The sequence below is a fragment of the Coptis chinensis genome, chromosome 4 (genome assembly GCF_015680905.1).
Source record: "Coptis chinensis isolate HL-2020 chromosome 4, ASM1568090v1, whole genome shotgun sequence".
Taxonomy (NCBI): domain Eukaryota; kingdom Viridiplantae; phylum Streptophyta; class Magnoliopsida; order Ranunculales; family Ranunculaceae; genus Coptis; species Coptis chinensis.
This window is the reverse complement of record NC_141459.1, coordinates 82,905,356-82,927,993: the sequence shown is the minus strand read 5'-3', so window position 1 is coordinate 82,927,993 and position 22,638 is coordinate 82,905,356. Positions and strand designations below refer to the sequence as shown.

Below are 22,638 nucleotides of genomic sequence, written 5' to 3'. Positions count from 1 at the left end.
TACAAAAACAATAGTTAGCTAGATAGATTCTCTATCTCCAAGCTCCAGCCGCAAGCGAAACCTATGAACGAGCACCTGGTAAAAACAACAACAAAGGCTCCGGGCACTTATGCCTCAGTAGCTCCACAAACAAATGCTCCTCAACTAGAGGTAGCTCAAAAACCAGGGCATCGCACACTGCAAAAGCTTGACCAATACGACGAAAAATGGCCGAGTTGGATCCAAAAATCAATAACAAAGACTAATAAATGGCTGAGTTGGATCCAAGAATCAATAACAAAGACCAATCATAGTATCAGGGGTGATGTATCCAAGTAAATCATGAACAACTTGGGGAGATGCACCCAAACCAACTAAAGGGAACTTCATCCAAAAACCAACTTTGAGCACATAACAACTCTCATCCATGAGTACCTTATACCAAACTTCCAACATCACTTGATAGATAATGCATAAGCAAATACTTCCAATACTCCCCCTCAAATCCAAAGACATAATGCAAGTAACTCCCTATAAGCATCTTGTCACAACAAATAATGGCAGCATAAAAAATAACGAATTACCTCAACAAGAGATAGTAAAAGTCTGTAAAACACTTGAGTACTCGACACCACTGCGGCATAAAAGGGAATCAAAACCTGAAAATCATCAATGACATCAGCATACAATAAGTTTCTCAATAAGAGGGCTAAAACAAAAAAGTCGGTGAAACACCATAGAACTCAACACCACTGTGGCATAAAAAACGAATCAACCCTTGAAAAGTTGAACCATCAATGACAACAACATACGGTAAGCTCACTAAAACAAAAAAAAACTTGTGAAACACGAGAACTCGGTACCACGACATAAAAGATAGTCAAACCCTTACAAGCTGAACCATAAAAGGGAGTCAAACCCTTACAAACGAAAGTGCTCATTGACCAACCAATAATTAGGGAGTCCTACTAACTCATACAAGTTGAGAGGAGGAAAAACTTTGACCCGTATCTCTCAACCAAAAATAGATCAAGAGCTCACCAATAAAACCAAAGAAATAGAATAAACGATAATTACATTAAATCGCAGTGAATAGTAATTCGGTGAACAATACAGTGAACAGTGCCCCCGTGATCAATGATCTAGTGAAAAGTGTCATGAACAGTACCATGGTGAACAACAGTGTGAACAGTACGGGTGAACAATATTAAAAAAAAAATCGCCGAAATCTAGCCAATAACCGGTCACTGGTGAATCCAACAACCGGTGACCAGACAACGTGAAGCCCTAGGTCTGAACCTTAAAGCTCCGATACCATGTAAAATTCTATATATATATATATATATATATATATATATATATATATATATATATATATATATATATATATATAACACTTTTTGTACAACGTTTTATACAATACCCTTTGAATATATGAATTAAGCCCTGATTCCTTGTAGATATGATCTTTACACCATGGAGATCATCTCCACAAAAATTCAGCTCATTTGAAAACTCCTAACCATGAGAAAAATTGCTCTCAACCTATGAATTTTTATCAACGGTCCAGAAATATCAATTTTGTAACTATTTTTTGGCAAACTTAGAAATGTTTAAAGGACTCGATTTTTTATGGAGGTCATATCCATGGTGAGAACATCTTATCCACAAAAATTTAGCCCTTAAAATATCTTAAAGGGTCCGGTGGGGGGTATGTGTATAAAACGTTGTATAAAAAGTGTTGTAAACGGAATCTGCCCCTATACCTATATATATATATACAATCCTTCTCTAAAAAGTAGCTATTTAAGTTAACTTAAAATAAGTACATAAGTAAAATTTCACCTACAAAATGAATTCAAAACTTTTTTTTTTCTGGATATGATATACTCACCATAAAGATCATCTCCATAAAATTTCAGCTCATTTGGAAACCTCTAACATTAGCAAAAAATGATTGCAAAAACTCAAATTTTTTGGACCGTTAGATTTCTTTTTAAAGATGACAACAATTTTTATCTATGTTAGAGGTTTCTAAATGAGTTGAAATTTTGTAGAGATGATTTTTATGGTAAGTGCTTCATAACCACAAAAGATTAGGTTTGAATTCATTTTCTAGGTGAAGTTTTACTTACGTACTTATTTTAAGTTAACTTAAGTAGCTACTTTATATATATATATGGGCTGGCTACCTTGACAACTTAAAATGACAGCCCATCTAAACAGCTCATCACGTCCATTCGATTATACCCGATCCAACGTCCAGATCTTGTGCTAATTTCACAAAGCAAATATGAGAGGGTACAATAGTTATTTTATTTTTCTTTCACAAATTAGATTAGAAAATTGGGTAAAAACTGACGCCTCTTTCTTCTTCCTCATCCTCTTTCTCTCTCCTCACTACAGGGACACCCACCACCAAGTTTTCAGAGAAACCCACCACCACGTCTTTTCATGAAAACTCTGTCTGGAAACTCAATGGAACCGGTTAACCCACAGTCAAATCTTAAGAATCAAAAGGAAAATATAATTAAAGTTGAATCATTGACACCCAACTCAATCAAGTTTGAAGAACTCATTTGAAAATTGATTGCCTCCGGCCAGCTCAACAATAGAATCAAATAGATACAAAAACATCAATGCTCAACAATAGAAGCAAAAGATGAAAACATGTGATGCCCATCTTATCCGCCAAGAAATAAATTTGGATAGTTTAAGGTTTTATTGTTTTTAGAATCTCGTACATTTGAGGAGCTCACTGGTGCGAACATGCTTGAGACCACTAGACCTTTTCCTGACAAAAGTTGTATAATATGGATGGTTTATTCTAAGAAGGATTCGGTCGATTTTTTATACGAACCCGTAATTTGAACCAGTAATTTGAAAAAGCTCGATCACATCCGTGTATATTTCAAACATATAAAGCGATTTCTCAATCCAATCACCCATCAAAAGCTCACCAAGATTCCCAACTCAACAATATCCTTAATTCCTTCCAATAGTTTACATAAAAAAAAGGTTATCATAACTATATAAGGTATTTCTTTATTAATTAATGATTCAATGGAAGTCAAAGAATTCACTTCAACAGATAACCGGATCACCCACTTCATGCTTATGAGGATAACTCCAAGGTAAATTAAACTCATCTCCAACTTGAAGAATTATACACAAATCAATACCCAACTATGAAGTTTTGTGCAGAGATGCTTTTGTTAGGAGGAAGAAGAATGGGGTCATGGTTTTTTTGTGGATCTAATTTTTTTTTTGTGAATAGAAAGTCAATGACCATTGTACCCTCTCTTATTTGGGGTATGAACAATCACTGTTCATACCCCAATATGAGCTATGAACACTCATTGTTCATATGAATATTCATTGTTCATACATATTTGGGGTATGAACAATCAATGTTCATTCCTCATTGCATGTATAAGCTGTGCACAACACTATATAACAGAGAAATTTTATATACGACAATGTATAAGCTTATATACGACAATGTATAAGTTGTGCACGACAATGTATAAGTTGTGCACGTGTGGAAGACTACCAAAATGGTTAGATCTAATCTCGATCGTCGATCTAAAATAAATTAGATGATCTGTTAATCTCAACCGTTGGCCAAAACAAAAATAAATATGATATTATTATCGGGAAAAATCACTCATCCCACTACAAAACAAGGGGGGTATCTCAAATTAACCCTTCTTTGTTCATACCACAGTCATGAACTATGAACATTTTTTATTCATATCACAATTGGACTATGAACAGTGAGTGTTCATAGTCCATACTGTACGTACTATGAACAATCAGTGTTCATAGTCATGAGCTATGAATATTCTTTGTTCATACCACAATTGGACTATGAACAATGATTGTTCATAGTAGGTACAATATGGACTATGAACACTCACTGTTTATAGCTCATTGTTCATAGTATGTACAATATGGACTATGAACACTCATTGTTCAGCTATGAACAATGAGTGTTCATAGCTACCGAACTATGAACAATCACTGTTTCTAGTCCAATTGTGATATGAACAAAGAATGTTCATAGCTCATAATATGATTAACTCAAAATGATTAACTCTTAATATCACTGTTCATAGTCCAATTGTGGTAACTCTTAATATGATTAACTCAAAACCAAAACTGAAAACTTTAATACAGACTACCAGCCTTTATATAGGCGAAATACCCTAATTACCACAAAACTCGAAATTTTAAAAAAATGGAAAGTTTTGGGATAACCACATATTAATAAACTACTAATCAAAATAGAACTAACCTAACTGACCAAATCGAAAACGGACTCTCCTATCAAAAGATATAGCAAAAACAAAACTTTCCTAAAACGGCAAAAACGTGATTTTGAAGGCCTAAACGATGGATTTAGGGCCTGAGACGGTGGTGCCCACGGCTAAGCTGTGGGTTATGCTTATTTTGACGTTTCCAATCAAATATGGCCGCGTCCATGTCTTTCCGACTTTGTTACCCACTTTTCCAGTTCATTGATGTATGCCAACTTCATTGACATACGCATCATATGCCAACTTCATTGACATCATTGGCAAACTGTACTGCATCAACTATGAACACTGAATGTTCATAGTCTAACAAGAGTATGAGCATTCAATGTTCATAGTCCACTAGGAGTATGAACACTGAATGTTCATAGTCCAACAAGAGTATGAACATTCAGTGTTCATAGTCCATTGAGTTGTTGATTTTGCGATTTCTTCATCGGGTTCGTCAACAATGGGAATTAGTGGCACTTCGTTACATTTTCTTTTTCGGTATCCTCCTTGTGTTCGTGGAGGCATGTTTAAAATGACGATCCTTCCACATTGTAAGCTCCCAAAAAACTGGATAGTCAATTTAAAATTCAGACAATTCAAAAAAATAAAAATAAACACCCAAAAAAACAAGAGTGTAAGAACCCAACGGTCCTTCCACACTCGACAAGCATGTCATTCCACACTCTTATTTTTTAATTTTTCTGGACAATTTATGGAGTCGTACTTAACAATCTTATTACAACTTTTACACATTCTTCCTGAATTCTCTAAGGCTTCCTCCCTGGGGCCTTTCATTCTCTCCGCTTTCTTCTTCCTCCCCTTCGTTTGAGAAATGTTGGGATTTAAAACCAAGAGCTGAAAGGAAGATTTAAGAGTTAAAATCAAATAAGATTTTTATCATTGCAAAGATAAACAACAAACTAAATAAATTACCTGTGAGGTATCAACTATAGACTCTTCAACTGGAGGTGCTTCATTATTCATTGTATCTGTTTTGCTGATAGTTTCCTTGAGCTCTGAAACTCCAATAGACATTTCACTCATCTTCTGAATAAAATATGCATGTCTCAACACTAATCGATGTATCATAAGCTAATTGAGTAGCAACCTTGATACAATGGGCAACTCTTAAAGGCTCATGGTCTTCATGACCGACCACTAGTCCACCATCAAACACCACTCTATGTGTGTTTGCCTTTTGCGTCCACCGTTTCAAAATAAAATGATCTGGAATCTCTTCGATGTCATAACGCTAAAAAAGCTTTAAAATGTGAGCACAAAGTAATCCTTCGAACTGAAAATTCTTACATTCACAGTCACCCTCTAAAGTTCCTCTATTAAAAGTCACTTTCCAAATTGAAGTTTGCTTGATGTCCCTTGTCTTCACCGTATAAATTCCAGATCCATGTATGTCTATCTCTTCTCCAACAATTCTATATTTCATCTTAGCCTTTTCTAAATGTTTCTTGAATTTATTGAAAGCACTAATGGTATAAAATCTACCTGCATGCTTGAGGAGGAAAGCATCCTTAGCCACAATGCGAGAAGTATGTTCGGTGCGGTAATCAGATTCCCTTTCATTCCTGGCTATCGATTCCAAAGACCTTTCATTACTATGGACAAATTCCATAAGTGTAGTCGTCGAACTAACGAATTGATCATAATGAAAATTCATTGATTCACTCCGCCCAGTCGTATGCATACCAGTAAAAAAAAATGTCATTGTGATAAGCCGGAACCCAAGACGTACGTTTTTTTATATATTTCTGTCAACCAAGTATTTTCAATCAAGTCATATTTCAACAGTAGTGCATACCACCTTCTTTCAAAATCAACAATCTTATATGACTTCCAAATAATATATGTAAGCTCTGAACATAATGTATTGAGCTTATGGTAGACAAAGGACAACTTCTCTGAATTTTTTTGCATAATGTGCTAAAGACAAAATTGATGTCAAGTAGAAGGGAAAACTCTTCTAATTGCTGCAATCATCACTAAATCTTGGTCAGTAAGCATTGAAGTTGGTGGACGACCACCCATAGCTGCAAGCCATGTCTGAAACAACCACACAAATGTCTCTTCTGTCTCATCAAGTAGCAGGGCACAACCAAACTGAATAGATTGCATGTGGTGGTTGACTCCAGTAAAAGGGGCAAAAGGCATACTGTAAACATTAGTTCTATATGTTGTATCAAAAGATACGACATCCCCAAAAGAAATTTACCGCAACCCCTTTTGTATCTAATTGAATGGCATAGTAGAACTGAGGATTTTCAGCACTCTTTTGCCTAAAATAGTGAAGTACAGTAGTAGCACTATTGTCTTTAGGCATTTTTCTTATCAAACCATAATGGTGGTTCCAACAATGCTTTCTCCTAAACCCAATCACATCCCCATGGAAAACGTCTGCCACTTTCCTTACAGGTATACTGTTGTCATGAAAAACCTCTGTCAAACACTTCGCAGCTTCAGGCATATTTTTGTTACCTTTCTTATACTGCCTCTTTGATAAAGAGACAAAACTGTGGCTATGGTTGTTTGCAGCGACGCTCACATCATATATATTTTCAAGTTTTCTTTTTGTAACTCGCATTCTAGCTTGGCAACCACACCTAACAGTCGGAGTATTTCTCGAAGCTACACATTCACTTTCTTCTTTCTTGTTATGGACCCTCACGTGAGCAAACCAATAGACAACTAGAAGGAAATTCCACACCAGTTTGTTTTTTATCTGTAGTCCAAACACGAATCTCAAATCCCTCTTGTTTACCAAACTCTCTATAGTAAGTTTTTGCTTCATCAACACTATTAAACTTCATACCTAAGTGCGGAGAAACTAATATCTCGACATCTTTACTTTGGGAATCAGTACAACGAGAAGAAGACCCGTCAGCAGCTCCAACATTCCCTTCCATTTCTAGAAAATATCAAATGGAATAAATGCAGAACCATAACGAAATAAATATCAAGCGACTCCCATATTAAATTTCCAATTTTAACTCTTAAAAAAATTAGACAGTAATTAAATGTGGGTGTGTGCCTATTAAACTAACCATGCACAAACACTAGAAAAAATGAAAAACGTGAAAGGAGGGTGGGTGGGTGGGTTTCTTCCTAACATTTGATACACTAAAACAAAATAAAAATAACTCACCAAAAAGGTAAAAAAGCTTCAAACTTGAATTGTTTTCTTTAGGTGAGGAGAGCGGTCGAAGATTTTATGTAGAGGGAGAGAGAGTTCATCAAGCTCTCAGTTGGGATTTGTTGGGAGAGATTGATTTTGTTGGGTGAAAGAAGAAGAGCTGGGATTTGTTGGGTGGAAGGAGAAGAGCTGGGATTTGTTGGGAGAGATGGGTTTTGTTGGGTGGAAGAGGAAAAAGAGTCGGGTGGTTTGTTCGGGAGTTTTTTTTAGAATAGAAAGTCAAATGACTAAGTTACCCTCTCTAATTCCTTTGTTAAATGAGATCAAGATCTGGACGTTGGATGGACTATAATCTAGTGTATGTGGTGGGCTGTCAAGATTAGCTGTCAATTAGAGATGCCAAAGTAGCCAACCCCATATATATATATATATATTATTTATTATTATTATTATTATTTTATTATTTTTGAAAAAGATTCATAGGGTTAGGCGGACCCTTACCTGTATTAAGATCACCCTTGAGGCGGCCTTGAATATATCATTCCCCTTACATCATTAGATACAAGTTCAGATCGAGAGTCTACAGTCAAGAGGAGGACCATTGCATACATAAAGAGGAAATATTATTATGCTTAGATATCATTATATAGGGACTCACTCTCCTTAAGTAAGGAATGAACACATGCTTAATGTGGGACTAAACCACATATATACTAAAACTTATATATATCTCAACAAGATTTTTAACAAGCAATCAAAACACTGATTCCGGATAAGAGAGTTTCCAGAATTTGTTTGTGCGAGCTTGTAGGAAGAAAGCTAGGGCTTGTTTACATTAAAGATATTGTTACAAGAACATGGAGATTAAAGAACTTTTTTTACCATGAATACTTATGGTACCGATATGTTCAGTTTCCGAGTTTAGCAATGAATGAAGTTGATAGAAGAACAATTTTAGACATGTGGTCCATATTGCAAGTCACTTGTTCATGAAGAACTTCCCTATGGAGATGTGGAATAGTGAAGGTTTTAGTCAAGTGGGAAGTGTTGTTGGAACACCTATGTTCACAGATAGACTTGCAGAGACCAAGATAAGAACCTCGTATGCAAGAGTTTGCAATGAAGGGGATGCAAGATGTAAGTATCCTGAATTTGTACACAAATAGTGATTGCTCGGATGCACAGATTAAAGAAGAAGGAAAGGAGATAAACAAGAAGGAGAAACCAGTTTGGATAAAGAAAGAAGATTTCTAAAAATCTATGGATGCAAATCATGTTACACGGGATGAAATTGTAGAGATTTATGATGTGGAGAAAGATACTATTACTAAGATAGATGAAGGTTGGGAAAGCCCTAAGAAGAAGCACTCATTTAGGCCTAAGAAAACTACAAATTCAATTTAGAAAAAATATGTACGTGCAGATTAAAGAAAGTGGAGCTGAAGGTAAAGATGACAAGGTACGTAGCGAATAAGGAAGAACAGGTTACACCTTTACTGGATGGTACTCATGCAAAAGAGAAGAGGACACAAGCTAGTGAGAGAAGTCCAATAAGGAAACTAAGCAGTTCTTCAAGTGGTACGTACTAGCAGTGCAAGTATCCAAGGGGGAAGACATTAAAAAGTCCTATGGTGTGTCGTGTGTGCCAACTACAGCCACCTCAATCCCCTTCCAAAGCCTAAATGATTTACATTGGTTTCTGGAATTTGAGAGGGGATACTGAGGAGTGTAAGCAAGAAGATGCAAACCTGATCAACATCCGTAAGGCAGCAAACAAGATGGTTAATGCAATTGCCTCAAATATACCTATTGCTAGGCTCATTGAGGTTATACCAAGCTCATTTTCTGAGGATATTAGAAAAATAGTTACAAAAAAAAGAGAGTAGAGAAATAGGTTATGAGAGAATGTAACCAGCTTTATTTTATTAATGACAAGGGTAGGGGTCCCGTTAACAACCTTGCTTGCCAATAAAAACAAAGAAAACAGGAATAATAATAATAATATGTGCCTTGTAAAAAAAGGTGTTTTTTAGGATGGTTTCAGATAAATTGATGGACCGGTGTTATTAGATCTGTGGTGAATGATATAATCTTAACCAAAATTCGGTGGCTATACTGAGCAAGACATGGTTAGGGCACCAATTTCAGTTGTTATCAAGTTTTGCACACAGGCCGCCGGGTGTTTTTGGGATGGCGTCAAAGGTGTAGCTTTTGCACCTAATACGGCTGAATCTAATTACTTTTGGGATTATATTTGGGTTGGAGAAATACCTTTGAAGGAACAATTTGGAGAAAAGTACATCTTAACCAACAATAAAAGAGCAAGGGTATCAGATTACGTGGAGGGAAGGGGGCACACTGTAGTATGTAAGGTTGCACTTAGAAGGGGATAGAATGATTGGGAACCGAAGTTGATTCCTAAAAGTGGCCTTTTAGTAACATGCAACCCATGAGTAGTATCATTTTGAGTACTGTACTGCGAACTCAGACATGTACATCAGTCCCAAAATTGATTAGATGATCATCATCTCTATGAAAGCTAGTCTCGCAAAGCAATAAAGAAGTATTTCAATGGAAAGAGTGGACTCTAATCCCTAAATACTACACCCCGAGGCCTTTTGAGGTAAGCCCCCGCGCCATGGTGGAATCTAACTGCCAATGGAGTTATCAGTTATGGAAGACTCATCGGTGGTTATTTAAACTAGTTTTGCGAAATGAGATTCAACAGTAGTTATTTAAACTCCATAGTATACAGCGGTAGAGCCAAAGGAGCCCAAGGCTGGTGTTAGGGAATCATGTCATATGTACGCAGTCTATTACCACTGTCGCTAATAAAACAAACATGGCCTTCTGCCAGAATTAAAACAATCCTAGAGACTCCCTCTTTTCTTGGAAATGTTACCAGAGTCCACGGTATAGTACCCACTAGAGAGCACCTTGCTAGGCTCTTCCACATACCTGACAGAACTCATCTTCTGTGTCGAACGACAATAAAATTTATTCAACACATTCTTCTCACTTCTTCTTTTACCAAGGCTCTCTGAGTCGCTGGTACTCTATACCATGGCACATAAGAGTATAAGACTAACCCATATTGAGAACTTATCATTGGTTTAATCCACCAACAGATTGGCCTATTATTGATACAAACATCTGGAAAGCATTTTGTTTGATGATCTATTGGAATATCCGGTTAGAAAGACATAATATATTGGCTAACCACAAGCTTCCAGATTTTTATAGAGTAAGCTACACGCCTACACCACTCAGAAGTTCTTTGATGATCCAAGGGTCTTGAAACCAAAAGAAGTGAAGACAAAAATTCAGGCCAATAATAGTAACTAGACGTCTAGACACCACCTTTTATGAGTCATCTTAAACTCAATGTGGATTATTGCAAGCTACAAACAACTAGTGAGGCTTCTTTTGGATATGCACTGCGTGATTATAATGGTTTTTTCATTGATGCGGGATCTGACAGAGACACAACAAGAAATTATGAAGAGGCAAAATGCAAAGGAATTCTCCGAGGCCAGAGCAATATCCTGGAGCAGGAACTTTGTCACCACCAACCTAGAAATAGAAGTGGACGCTCACGCAGGTGCTACTAACTACCTAAAGCAACAACAGTCCAGTCTTTCAGGGACTTCTGAACCAATATTAACTGATGCAATAGCTATAATATGGTCCTATGAACATGTTTGCATCAAATGGGTGCATAGATCTGATAACCAAGTTGCACACCCAACAGCCTCTTATATCATTTAATCCCCTCTACTGTGGAGTGGACAGCTATGCCTCCACCCTGGTTAATTGATGTATTAGAGAGGGATAGATCTTCTGTAAGCCTGGAACCTTAAATGTATACATTAATACATGTATATCTGGTAATTACCAAAAAGAAAAAGGCAGAAAAAGAGATTATAGCTTAAAAATGTCATGACAGTATTACTGTATTACACCTTTTTGCGTTTCCATACATTTTAGATAACTTCAATTTTTCAAAAGTGAATTCTCCAATTTACTTTCGAAGTCATCGGAATTTCACCCATTGAACTCTCGTAAATTACCATCCAGTCTGAACTTTGTTACTATGCTTGCAGTATAATCAATCTTTTCATACAACACCTCTCAATCTCTAATAGTATATCCCAAACCAAGTCGGCCAATCTTGAAGGTGAAATCTAAAATTTTAACTAGAAAATAGAAATGAACACACAAGGAAATAGACTACACTCTATATCATTTCGTTATATAATACAATTAATCAGGCCAGAAGTTTTCCAGCTTGTTCAGTTGAATATATCTACATACAAAATTACAAACACCCTGGAAGCGCACAACAATAATCAATTAATGATTAGTTGATTAGTTCCTCAATCTAATAAATTTTCACTCTTTTAAGTCAGCAACAACAGTTGCAATATTGAAAGTAAATCCTGCTTTTCTTGCTGTTCAGTCTTCTCTGGAATCTGTAAATTAACAGCCTTGTTGGCAGACACAATTAATCAGTTTATAAAATAAGTCAAGCCATAGATCAAATTCATCATTCAGTAGGATGCAACTATGTAAACTATTGCATGGAGTAGAATGTATTATAGACTGTTAGAAAGTGAAGAGTTGCAGCATAATAAGATTCTCAATCACCACTACAGCAAGCAACCAGAAAATAGACAACTAAAATTTATTTGGGGGGTGGTGTTATCCAATCCAATGTTGTTAAGTTCCAAAAGCAGGAAATCGAGAATACTTGTTGATATTTCTACATGTCCTACTTCAATTAGAGAAATCTTGAAAAATCATGTAGTGTGCGGGCGAACATATGTTACCTTTTGACTATGGGAATTAATTTGAAGTGGGAGAGAGGTCAAGTGGGACAATACCGTGAAAGGAGGAAAATAGAACTACGCAGTGGAGCATTGAGCTTCCTTTAGCTCCGCACTCAAAATGCGATGAAGAAGTGCATCAACTCTTTGACTTCGCGTTTTTGAGCTGCATAGCAGATGGCATGAGAGAATCTGTGTTAATAGCGTAACGTATGTAACAAAAAAAACTGTTTTAGTAACCACCTAGCAAAAGATACATACCCAACTTGTCGGGGTCGATTTTTCCTTCCTCCAGCTTCCTGCAACAAGGAGTACACTTATAAGATTTGTAGACTAGCATAACTATGAAATGATGCCAATGATCCTTTAAAGACTTGTACACGAGCATAACTAAAATTCGTAACAGAAAGTTCCATTTCAATAATTATACGGAAAGAACTTCCAATTTCAAAAATTGTGAGGCAGGAAAGTTCATCTTGGTTGTCAATTTCAAGTCCACTTTTAACTGTACGAAATTTAAGCAGAAACAGGAGTCATATTTTAATTTCACAATGGAAGCTCTATCACCCTAAGAAATTAGCAGGAAAACCACGACTTTAATGCCTACTGAAAGGGGAGCACCCTCAAAGATGTCAGTAGTTTCGATTTCCTTAAATGTAAGCATAAGTTCAACATACCTTGCTTTCATCTTCCCGTTCACATGGTTCGAGTTCCATTTCGGCAAAAAAAGCCTCCAAGACGAACGCTACGACCTGAAATAAGACGAGATACAAGTTTTGTCATGTGTTTTCTTTACATTCTCATGCAGCAAGGCTTCAAAGATGCACACTTGTCAAAGTTGAGGCACTTAAAATGTTGATCACAGTATTTTTCCCTCTAAATGATTCTTGATCTTCCATGTAAATTTGGTGTCGATACCAATATCATGGAAAATCTAATACTGGTATCATGGGAAATCTGAAAACTTACAGACTCATAACAGTTATTACATCACTGACCGATGTCACTTGGAGTAGATAACATTTGTAAAGTAGCTTTCCGAATTAAATATCTAAAAGACTAGTACTATGTCATTGGTAATGAATAAGTTGCATTCCTACATATAAATATATAATTGATCTAATAGGAACTCACCCTAAGTTGCATTCCTACATATAAATATATAATTGACTGATCTAATAGGAACTCACCCATTCAACTGAGATATGAACATTTCCTAACAAACAAACGGTGATTCTAGTCAAGTTATTTGCTAAGTAAAGGATATGTACAGGGAAGCACCATTACTTCGGACCAAAATGCCATTCTATGTCTAGACAGGAAAATAGTAATTTCAGCTGAGATCCACAGCCTACCAAGTATTGATGGTTACTCCGAGCACCAGTCTAACAAGTATTTCGTTTTACTTTTGTTTTCAATCCATTGATGTCAAACACATCGACCAACATTTTAATTACATTCAACTGAGTGAGAACCAGAAGGAGAAAAATTAATGCGCCTTCTCATATAGCCCACATGTATAAATTTTGTCACTCTATGATTGCAATAAGAATATATCTGACTAAAAGGATGCCGAGAATTACCAGATTTAGAAGTAGCAAGACTGTTATGAGGTAAAAGCTGATAAAGTATGCAAGGCTCCAAGAAGTTCCCGTCAATTCCTTGTAGCCCTGAGATGGCAGGAAGATCAGTAGCATATTCTAACGGTGATAAGAAAATAAGTAACAGAAGTATTAAATCAAAGTATCAAGTTGCCATCAATATTCACATGAGAGTCAATTTATTATCCATGCCATCTTATTGTATAAAATTGAACATGCAGTATGTTACAGTGGAATCCAAGATGAAATAAGCCCTATATACATGTGCGAGAGAAGGCCGAAACTAATTGGCCGTATACCTTTTTCTCTCTTCTTCTCCAGAATTTCGTCTTCTTCTCTTATTCAATAACTTAAATATATTATGACCGTCTTCCTCTCTTATTCAGTAACTTAAATATATTATGACCGTGTCAATGTGAATTGAACTAAAGCAGTGAGTTTTAGGATTCTTCCATGTTATCTCTATTGATAGGACCTAGGGTTACTATTATCATTAATTGGTGTTCACATACTTCCTGCTTCCGCGCATAAGTTTCGTCAAAATACATGAACAATAACAGATTATGGAGATCAAAAAATTCTATTACCTGCATCCATACTTGCCAGTTGCCCATGACTAGCAAATTGAAAAGTGTCACCATCCCATTCGGATAGTCATTAAAGTTAAAAAGCAAGTAACTGATTTTTGTCAAGAGAAACATACTGAACAAACTGAAACTTGCTACTGAGACATACCAGTAGAGTGATCAACAAAATATATCAATTGAAAGCAAATGAAAAGCTCTAGAGTATACAGTGTCCAAACTTGTAACCCATTTAGAAAATATATAGAGCATGACTTTATAGCATTATGCATTTCTTATAATGCATCCAATTGGATAACAACAACTACTGCAAGCGAACTTATATGACAAATGGAACTGAGAAAGCATCACCAAGGATACTCATTATCAGAAAGAGCTGATCCTGGTAATTTTGGGTTTCCAGCATTGACGAGTCCGCCGAAGATCTGCAAAATAAGCAAATGTCACTAGTTATTGCATCAACTGATCGAATGTACTTGTCAATAATCATACTATAATCTGGAATCTGATAAACAGGAACATCTCCATAACATTTTTTCACCAATCCATTTAGTAATTTCAGAAAACAAAAAGTTAAGCATTAGTCCAATCCACATGGACTGTATATTTAGCACTATTGTGAATGAATAGGCACCCATGAAATTCTTTAGCAAGTATGATTATAACCATCATCACATACACCTTACTCCAAAAGTTAGTGGCGACATGGATCCTGTTCCACTATTCAACGGTAATCATAGGAATATCTTCTGTCAATGACTCAAGACACATAAACTAAAACTTTACTTACAATTTCGCGGTTCACGTCATTTTCATCCTTGAACGAACCCCTTTTCGGAGTCTATAACATGTACCAACGTATGAATCAGAGAGCTATTTTATCTCATTATAATTGGTTTTAGGCTTTTAGCTGAGACCTTGATTACTTTGGCCAGCATAGTTCTTAAGGTCTTACCGTTAACATCATTAGCAATATTACATGATTACACTAATTTTAGTAATATGGCAGTGGTAGCCCATGCTTACACCATTACTAATCAAACTCATCCGTCGAATCGAACTTCGAAGCATTTTGGCATTCCTTCTGCTCATCAATCGTTCAGCCACGCTCATGAAGAAGGGATTGAAAGAAAGGTACAAAAGATAGAAACCTAATTCACTCAACTGCCATATACGAATCTGACCCCTCTCGATTATCGGCTGCCTTCACATCAAGATGGACTTTCATGGAGAAGGGAATGCCAATCTGGGGTTCGGATTATGGTGGGATCCTAAGAGATGGCATTGGTACTGTCATATCGAATTGAACTGGCCTCCTCTAGGAACTAGCGAGCAATGACCTTCAAGGCGAATAGGCTTACTACTTCCTAGCGATCAGGTGGCCCTCCCTCTTCCTACTCACAGCTGTTACACCCACTGCTTCTTTCACAGATGTCTTGCGAAGGGATAGAGCTCTGAGCTTTGCCCTTCAATCGGTTGATCAACACCCCATCCCCATACCGGAGAGATTTTTATACCTGCACACTCAGGCCTAACATCAAGGTTTCAAGAAATTGGTTTTAAAGTTGCAGTCAACCCACTTTTCTCCACCAATTTAGCAACTTTTGGAGTTACTTCTGTCCAGAATTATTCAATTTACGTTCCTCTTTTAACGAGGTTGGAAATATGTTCTAAAAATTAATTTCTTAAGGATGATCTCTACTGTTGGGAGATCATATCCAACAAATAGCAGCGCTTAATCATCTTGTAGGTTTACCAACGGGCCATTTGTACAGACTTCTGTACAAAACCCTTTGTACATATATCAACCAACCAACCCCCCCCCCTCCCCAACAAACACACACACACACAGATACAGACGCAAACATATACATATTCATGTTTCTTTTCTTTTCTTTTCCATTTTTCAATTTTGATCGAACTCCGGCTTGAGTGCTTGACAAGGAAAAGAGATACTTTTTGTCCATCAGCCTGATTCGCTAGCCAGTTCAAGTAACTTGCACAAATTATACTCCATCTTAATAGTAACTAACAACCAATGTTACTTCTTGAATATAGTGAAGCATAATTAACTAGCCATACCTGATGAAAACATACCAAAAAAGAAAAATAAAAAAGATAATAGTGCAAGATACATAACTATAACTATACAAGACACCCCTCATCTTAAATTGTAAACACACTAACTTGGACAGAAAAAGGGGATGGGGGAAGATATCATACTAGAGTAGGTTATAAATGCAATACCATGATAGGTGCATTTTGCTACTATTTCCAAAATAATATCATTATCAAATAGCTACCCTGAACTTCTATACTGAAAATATATTCAGCTTCCTGGGCATAAAAGCACCTAAAAGTAACAGTGGTAATAGAGCTACACTCTCAATGGAGATACACCCTGGATCTTTACACTGATTGTTAAACCAAACAAAAAAGATAAAGATCATTACAAGCTATTTACTTAGAGGTCTTTTCTTAATTTGTAACAAGGTACTTAGGTCATTTTAGTGTCATTAAGTGGGATGTGCACATAACCTGGATATAAAAATCCTTGAAGGTAAATGATGATCATGGGGTGGGCTTAAAAAGTTCAAATTGATAGTGGAGGAGAGGACCGGAGAGGGAATCCAGAACTCCTCATCTATACAGTGACACCAACGTACTCCCATCAATACATAATGACTAATTACGAATAAAAGTGGTCATACTATTGAATTTAGTGAGTTATCAAGCAACATAGTTTGACAAAATTTGGAAAAAGAAAGAGGCTATCAAATATGGAAAGTAAATGATATTCAGAAAAAATACGTCTTGCCATGCCAAACAGCTCACATGGTACCAATTGTATTTGAAGGATTGTTAATCAGCAACGCTATACTGCTAAGCAGGAGTACGGTTAAACGCGTTTTTGTGTTAGACCAGCATCTCCTTCTATATATTCTCTAAAGGTTCTGGAGTAAAGTGGTGACATTAACAAGTAGTATATAGTTCTCATTTGATACTACTAGTTATCGCTTCATCTTTTTCCCACATCAAACTATAATCGCTGATTTCTTCATTGACATTTAGCACTAATGTAAGTGGAAAGAAAAGAAAAGGAATTAATCAAAGAAAAAAATTAGAACTTTGTCCAAGATGAGACCAATTTTACAGGACTCCAGGTATTTCATTTAATTATTTATTTTCTGGACCTTTTAAAGACAAACCCGCATACCTGTAAACCAAGGGTGCAATAGATACACATCACACAAAAGATGGTCCCCAGATATGGCATCAAACTCGGTATAAGGGTTAAGAATGTCGCAACAAAAGCTCTGTAACGTTGAACATGCATCAATAGTCTTATCAATCTCAGTAATCTTGCAATGAGAAGGTAACGAATCCTGTCAACAGAAAAGGAACAAAGTTATTCCTATTGCACTGTATGGAAGTCTTTGAAAGGCTAATCATTGTTCATTGAACTAAGGTTACACCACACGCTTGGCCACAATAAGAAAAGACGTCCCTTTACAGGAAAACTACAGTTCGGTATGATATGACTACCTTAGAATTCATTAAAAAACAAAAGTTTGATGAACTGGATTCAATATTTATGTATAAATGCTTCCTGTAATCAGTGCAATCAACGAAGTCAAAATTTGATAGATAAATTAGTGCACCCTGTATATGAAAAATATTGGAAACTAGATGTAGAGTAGTATGAGTAGTATAGTATAGTCCCACATTGTTCAAGTAGAGATGAATCCTTGTAGTCACTCTATAAAAGCTACAACTCTACAAGGTACTTCACTACGGGTAGCCTAATGAAATTAATCTAGAAAATGACGGTGCAAGCTTCACGGGCATGTGTTATTTGGATTAATGTATGTTTATAAATACAATGGCAAAATTGAAGGTATTGAAATGAACAAATTCAACACAAAGAAAACTGTTAATGACCACTCCAAAAGCAAGGCACAAGATGCTTTAAAATCATGAAAGGCACTGCAGGTATGACATGGGTACGCACATTCCTCAGAACACCCCAGGCTGGGCAAGCACTAATGCTCCAATAAAGACTTGAACAAAATTCTTGAGACCTCATTAATGACTGGTGGCAGACCCAGATTTTTTCTCGAGGGTATGCAAACATTTATTAACAACCTTGATAATTTAAAAAACAGACAAAAGCGGTCGGCTTTTTTGCAAAAACAATTCATAAACTAGTTAAATTTCTCAAATTTTCAGTAACTGTAGTACAAAACAAAACTTTAGCAAAATATGTAGCCAACCTGCTTAAGTTTATGCTAAGGCTAGCTTATCGCCCATGGAGCTTGTAAACTATTCCGTGACGAATCATTAAAATGTATTGTTTTCTTTAGGTAGGTGTATTACGATCTTCTCAATATTGACTCTCCCATCAAGTACCCAACTTTTTTGGCATTAGAATATCTATTTATGAATATTAATTCAATGATTTTGAATGTCAACTGGGAATCAAATGTGTGATCTATTAAGTGTTTTTTTTTTTTTTACTAAGTAAGATTGAAAATTGTGCATTCAACTACCCAATTACTAAAGATAGTTGTTAAATGAGTTGGAAACTGAGAAGCGAGCACAAATCTAATCTGAACTTGCATGTGACCACTTGCTGAACCACAATGCTACTGACTTTTCTCAAAACATAGTTTGTTGATGCACCAAAGACGTGTATCCCCCCCCCCCAAGGGTATTCAAGTGGATACCCTAGGTTATACCTTGGTCCGTCCCTGTTGATAACCACTATAGTCTGTGCTCCAAAAGTCTGTGTGTCTAACATGGCACAGACACAATGACAAGCTGTAATGCAATTTTAAGATGAAAACTCTAAGAGACTGATTTCATAAAAAAATTATCTAAATTGAGGCAATGGAGGTGAACTGGTCCAGAGCAAAAGCTAAGCACATCAAAACCCAAAAACCTAACCATAAAATCATGAATTAAGCTGGAAACTTTAGACACATAAATCCACAAAGAAAGAAACATAAAGGACATGATTCTGTTTGAATAGCCAAAAGACCAAAACCAAAAAAGTGTTCAAACATTAGTTGCTAAATGATATGACCAATATTAATACCAAAAGCTGCAAGAAGCATGATATTGTAAATCAAGATAGTTCGAGGCATACCATTCTCCATTTGAAAGAAACGTAAGGCCACGAGGAGCAATAAAAGTTGTTGTTTCTCCAATTACTGCAAAAGAAAATTGTCCATAAGCTTGGTAACTGGAATCATACCATTCAAAAATAATAATAATAAATAAATAAAAATTGACGTATATAAAATTCAGGAACAAGGATACAGAGTTACCTCTATTTACCAATGATAATTGGACCAAAGAATTATAAATCAGACTCGCAATTGATGTATAAGGGTAATTTCCGAGAAAATGAAATAGGTCAAATCTTAAATATGCTATACTTTTTCCGAGGTACTCCATGTTATTCACATCTTATGCCTCTATTACTAATTTTATTTACCAAAGGAAAATTCCATAGTATACTTTAGCGATGGTAAATCCTCTCAACCATACCAAGCAATTTATAACAAAATTCAATCAAAGTAAATAGCAAATTATTATTGTTGAGATATATAGTGCAGTCCCATATGGATATGTAAAGCCTTGCACAATAGTACAAAGATCTCAGTGCCACTCCACTATCACCAATTGGTTTTTAGTTGGATGCACCGAAAGGTTAAGATGGAATCAGAGCAGGCTATTGTGCCTAGCCAAATGGACCAACTTACTCCATGTCAACGAAATATGTTTGTCCACATGTTAGCCTCAAGTAACACCACACATGAGGGGGCATGTTGAGATGTTCAATATAGTCCCACACGGGATATGTAAAGCCTTGTACAACAATGTAAAGATCATGGGGTCACTCCACTCATCACCAATTGGCTATGAGTTTTGAGTTGGTTACTCCTAAATTTTAAGAATCATCAAATTGTTCTGACCTCGTTCCCTTCCTCTTCGAGTCACATAAAAGGCACCCCAAAGCGGATTTTAAATTTCACCCCTTAAATTTATAACTTTAACTTTTCTAAGTACCATAATTAAGGTTTGGTAAAGATTGAATTGGGCACGACAAAGCGTTGAAACCTATTATTGAATTATTGAAGATGAGCGTCCAAATTAAAACCAATTTGTGATAAGTGGAGGGCCCAAGAACTTATATATCTCAATGCAAGGCATAACATATCTCAGGTAGGACTAAACATCTCAACACACCCCCTCGCATGTGGCATTACTTGAGCTTAACATGTGGACCAACATATTTAGGTGACATGGAGTAAACAACAAACTTTTTGCGTCAGCAACAATAGCCCGCTTTGATGATGAGCATCCAACTTAGAACCAATTAGTGATAAGTGAAGAGGCCCAGTAACTTATATATCTCAATGCAAGGCTTAACATATCTCCTATGTTGCACGGATGCAGACGCGGACATTGACGCGGATGCGGATACAGACGCGGCGACTCGGTTATATCTCAAAAATGTAGGACGCAGACGCAACAAAGGATGCGGAAATTAATTAATATTTATAATATTATTTTATATAAATTGAATATTAAAAACTAAATTAAATGTATCAACATTCATAAATTCAAAACTATTAAAGATAAATAGCCACAAAACTAAGTTTAATATTTCCTAATCAAACTTTAAAAACATATCATAAGTCTTAATAAAACAAAAAAATGAAAAAATTGAGTTTTTTAATATTATTTTGATTTATTTTTTATTTTTTTGGGTCAAAATCCGCATCCTGACCATGTTGACCCGCGTCCGGACTGCGTCTTGACCCGCGTCCAATTTAGTTGACTGCGACTTGACCGTGTTGACCATGTCCGCGTCCGACGCGGACACATCCCATGGGTTGGTGCGTCCGTACTTTAGAGCATACCGACGCGGACACAGCCCATGGTTGGTGCGTCCGTACTTTAGAGCATATCTCAAATGGGACTAAACATCTCAACACCTATCAAGTTGAATATTAATATAATTTTGATTTCTCTACAGTTTTTTGTTGAGATTTATCCCATATCGGATATCTAAAGCCTCACAATAAAATTTATAAATCATGAGGCCACTCCATTCATTGCCAATTGGTTTTAAGTCGGATGTCCAAATTTAATAGCGTATTCACAACGAGCTATTTTATGGCCCAAAGGGGTCGTGAACTCCTCGTGTTAGGCCTAAAGTATCCCATAGTTGAAAGGGAGTGTTGACAGAGGCCCTAAGATTTGTATATTGTCATGTGAGGCTTTAGATACCCAATATGGGATTATAAGTCTCGACAGTTTTTAAGAACAACATTATCCTTTAGAACCCACCTTTCTTATTTCTTTGATCTTCAACCAATTACACCACCACCACCGCGACACTGCCAACCTGTGAATCCACCACCATCTCCCAGTAAACTTCTTTGGGTACTCAAGTTACTTCGCTTTGGATGGGACGATGGGAAGCCCCCGAGTTATTTTTCACTCCACACAAAGTCCCTTTTTAAGTATCATTTTAGACATGAATCTACTCAAGGACTTTCCAATTTAGGGATCGCCATCGGGTCGAGGCCAAAGGTGCAAGACTATCAATGTAAGTTAAGAATTGTCAACTATTTCAGACTTTCAAGAATCTTCCCTCTATTTCCAGCAAAAAAAAAGAATCTTCCCTCTTTTGTTTATATAGACAAGAAGAATATATATAGACAAGAAGATGAAACTCCATCTTCAACGTTGTAATTTATTTCCCCTTTTAAGGGTTAAGGATGTCATCTCCTTATAAGCAAAAACTGAAAGATACAGTGTGTGTTTTTTATCTTATTTAAGTGATGGAAAGGGGAAAACAAAAAAGGTACTGATGATTCATGAGCCCACAAATTAGTACGAGAATCAATTGGGGTATCTCCACTTATCACCAATTGGTTTTAAGTTGGATGCCCATCTTTAATATTGTATAACCCACCTCAAGGAAAATTGTTTATAGAACTTATAAGCTCAGGGGAAAATTCAAACTTTTTTTGAGAAATGAGACAAATTCTATGGAGAATCTGTAATTTATCTCATTTTGCAGTCTTCCATGTAAATGACTTTTACCCTTTATCTTTTTACTCATTAACTATATGGCACTAGGATCAAGCCTTGTAAGACACATATTGATGCGAGGAT

At 36.3% G+C, this 22,638-nt stretch overlaps 1 protein-coding gene across 2 annotated transcripts in view; it reads right to left on the bottom strand.

Moving 5' to 3' along the window:
• Positions 1–11,641: 11,641 nt before the first annotated feature.
• TPC1 (two-pore channel 1) overlaps positions 11,642–22,638 on the bottom strand; it is a 36,243-nt gene continuing 25,246 nt past the window's right edge. The window contains exons 16-24 of one of the 2 annotated variants that reach the window (XM_086557747.1): positions 19,592–19,655; positions 17,660–17,828; positions 14,803–14,867; positions 14,446–14,536; positions 13,841–13,927; positions 12,935–13,009; positions 12,519–12,556; positions 12,315–12,423; positions 11,642–11,918 (exon numbers count right to left, since the gene is read on the bottom strand). In XM_086557747.1, the coding sequence (XP_086413873.1) occupies positions 12,336–12,423; positions 12,519–12,556; positions 12,935–13,009; positions 13,841–13,927; positions 14,446–14,536; positions 14,803–14,867; positions 17,660–17,828; positions 19,592–19,655 (677 nt within the window). In that variant the 3' untranslated portion in view covers positions 11,642–11,918; positions 12,315–12,335. The remainder of the gene's footprint in view (positions 11,919–12,314; positions 12,424–12,518; positions 12,557–12,934; positions 13,010–13,840; positions 13,928–14,445; positions 14,537–14,802; positions 14,868–17,659; positions 17,829–19,591; positions 19,656–22,638) is intronic. The other variant, XM_086557748.1, reaches the window with a different exon arrangement.